The 2,893-nt window shown below is 50.0% G+C and overlaps 1 protein-coding gene across 1 annotated transcript; it reads left to right on the top strand.

The window, feature by feature from the left end:
* Nucleotides 1–766: 766 nt before the first annotated feature.
* On the top strand, nucleotides 767–1,527 carry H257_18024 (hypothetical protein; the record flags this gene model as incomplete). The annotated part of the gene is made up of 2 exons (XM_009847032.1): nucleotides 767–865; nucleotides 1,099–1,527. 2 exons carry the CDS (start codon nucleotides 767–769, stop codon nucleotides 1,525–1,527), a joined length of 528 nt encoding a protein of 175 aa, XP_009845334.1.
* Nucleotides 1,528–2,893: the final 1,366 nt, after the last annotated feature.

The following is a 2,893-nucleotide window of genomic DNA, read 5'->3' as shown; positions in this document are numbered from 1 at the left end:
ACCGAAAGCAAGTCTTGTCTCCTCCAGGTCTTGCTGAGTTTTCTTCTGGCGACACACTCGTTGCTTGGAAAAGCCGTGTCGGTCAGCAAACTTTTGAAGCAGGCGCAGCAGCGAGTTGTAGCCGGACGCTCGGGTCGCCATATAGTCTTGAATCCAGGCCATGTGACCCGCGCGAAGGAACTGCATCATGTGCGATGATGTCACTGCTTTCTCCTCCCGGCGAAGGTCTTTGAGGTACGTGACGAGGTCAGCGCTGTCTGGAATGATGGGCTTGGCTCCAGTGGGACGTGCGTTCTTCTTCCGTGTCTTTGACCCTTGAAAGCCGAGCAGCGACGGCTTGTCTCGGATCCACTCGCGTACACTGCTCTCACTGTAGCCGGCCGTTACCGCTGCGTGTCGAACAGTCGTGCGTTCAGCTAAGCGTACGACATCGATCTTTTGGGTGAGAGTCGGTCGGTGTCGAGGCTTCGTTGGCAGCACTGTGGCTGCAGGTTGCACTGACATTCAAGGTTATTAAGTAGTGGGGTGGAAAGCTGTTTAAATTGTGCCGGGAAAAATTCCGCCAATCATTGTCGAGGTAACGATATCCATGATTATTATTGGCTGATTTGAAAATTTATTCCCGCGCCGTTACTCAGCGTCGTTCCCTGTAGTACTCCCTTCGATCCAATTTACATGCGCGAGTTTCAGGAGGGTTGACATGTCACCGCGTTTAAAGTTGAAGAGATTTTAGAAAAACCATTGTTCGACAATGTGATTGGATAGAATGATTCAAGGTGAAAGGGGCTTCAATACTGTACGATGTGGGGCGTGTCAAGAAGGGGGGCACTTTGTGGCCGTTCTTGCTTTGGCCTTTTTCGCCGAGGTTCGGTCACTTACGGATAATATCCGGTCATCCGGAATTATCCGGTGTTCTCTCTCTGTAGAAGCCGGACTGTTTATGCCCAATCATAGGTCAGCTAAAACAGTCCGTTAATGATCACTTTTGGTTTTGTCATCGACCACACAAGTGTTTTTCGTCGTCGTTCCTCCTCAGTGCTACCCCCTACATCGTCCCTCTTGACAGGTTATGAGCCTCCTCCCCAATCCTCTGTGTAGACCGTCGTGGGCACCCCACTCGACGACCTCCGGCCTCTGGCCTACACCTTGTGGACGACGGAGTTCTTGTCCCAAGCGACCTCCCATGATCTTGCTGAGTTCTACTCTACGCCGGACTATGTCCATCATAGCAATCGCATCGATGCGCTCAACATCAGCAAGATGTACCTTCAACTAGATCAAGTCGAACACTCCGAGCTTCATGTTGTCGACCCGACTCTGTCGGAGACCGATCGTAATTCGCGTCTCGCGGAAATCAAGGCGCGCACGACCGCCATCCAACGTGAGGTAATTGCCCGTGAGGCGATCAAGAAACTGGCGAATCAACGCTCTGCGGCGCACACCTTCTTGGTTTCAGCCATTTCTACCAACCCCCGCCGCCTCTATCAGGCCACTACGAGTCCATTTGAGTTCTTTGAGGATATTTAAACTCGTTTCTAGTGAAAAGTTGTGACGAACTCAATGGCCACCGCGCGCACCGCCAACCAGTTTGTTGTCGTTGCTGACGTTTGGGCCTCTCTTCGGTATATTATTTCGAATCGCCTGCAACGAGCTTCTGATCTGGGTGACAACCGGTGCTGCCGCAACCCTTAAAACGCAAACCGAGCTTGCAGCTGGCACGCATGCCGTTGCGTCCCCTGCGCCACCACCTTAAGCAATTTCGCAAACCGATGGCTCTGTTCATGTTATAAACGCCTTTACTATCCGTTGCTATGCCCACCGTGATTGTATCAAGCACCCCAGCAAGTCCTGCTTCTACTGTGGCGTTACCAATTACCAATTACCGCTTCCTGCGTGCCCCACCCTCAATTCAGACTATGCCCGCAACACTACCGCTTCCTGCGTGCCCCATCCTCAAGTCGGACTATGCCCGCAACACTATACGTCCTGGCGTTGATCGCACTATCATTGACAAGCATGGCTCTGCTTCCCAAAAGTAGCGCAAACGCGATTATGTTGCTCCGTCTCGTCCTATCCAACGTCCTCGTGATGACCGCGATGATCGCGATTGGCCTAGTGGCAACCATGGCTCTAATAACCGTCATGGATGGTGACCAAGATCCTCTAATGGTCCTGGAAATGGCGGGTGAAACAACAATCGTGGCAACAGCCGTGGCAAAAACCGCGACCGCAGCAGTGATCGACAACGCGACCAAGGCTACGGCCGCACTGAACCCTGTCAATTATTGAGAATTATCCTGTCATTCGGAGAAGTTATTTATTTTGCCGTCATAGTTAAGTTATCTATTTTTTCTGATCATGGGAACTTATCTATTTTGGTTGTGTCTCAAAATAATCTATTTTTCGTTGGAATAAAAAATATATTCTGTAAATAGATTATTTTTTGAGAAGTCCTGCTGTGCGATGGCAGTCCGGCTCGCAATAGGTGCAATAGTTCGCCTCCACGCGGGCCCAAAACTTCTCGGCTTTATGCCCGCTCTCCTTAGACTCTTCTTGGGATATGTTCAACCACGAACGAACTCCTCGTCAGAGGTGAAGTTCTCACCCCGCCCGTTGACAGCCATTCCAGCAAAGTGTCAGTATTGGTAAGGAAATGTCCGTGCTCAAATACATGCGTTTTATTGGTGGAAATATGATGCTTTGTGCTTTATGATGGCTGCTGTATTTTGCCGTCGTGTGGTAAATATGCCGTTTCCGGTGCTTTGCTAAAACTGCATATTTGACCCCTAAAACGGTAAAATAGCGTCGGTTGAATCGCTAACATTTTCAGCGAAATACTCTGCCAATATTAGAGATTTTGCAACCAATCCCTTCACTATCACTTCACTACAAT

This window comes from Aphanomyces astaci (assembly GCF_000520075.1).
Source record: "Aphanomyces astaci strain APO3 unplaced genomic scaffold supercont1.131, whole genome shotgun sequence".
In the NCBI taxonomy this organism is placed as follows: domain Eukaryota; phylum Oomycota; class Saprolegniomycetes; order Saprolegniales; family Verrucalvaceae; genus Aphanomyces; species Aphanomyces astaci.
Note: the sequence above shows the minus strand (reverse complement) of the source record. Positions and strands in the feature narration are given on the sequence as shown.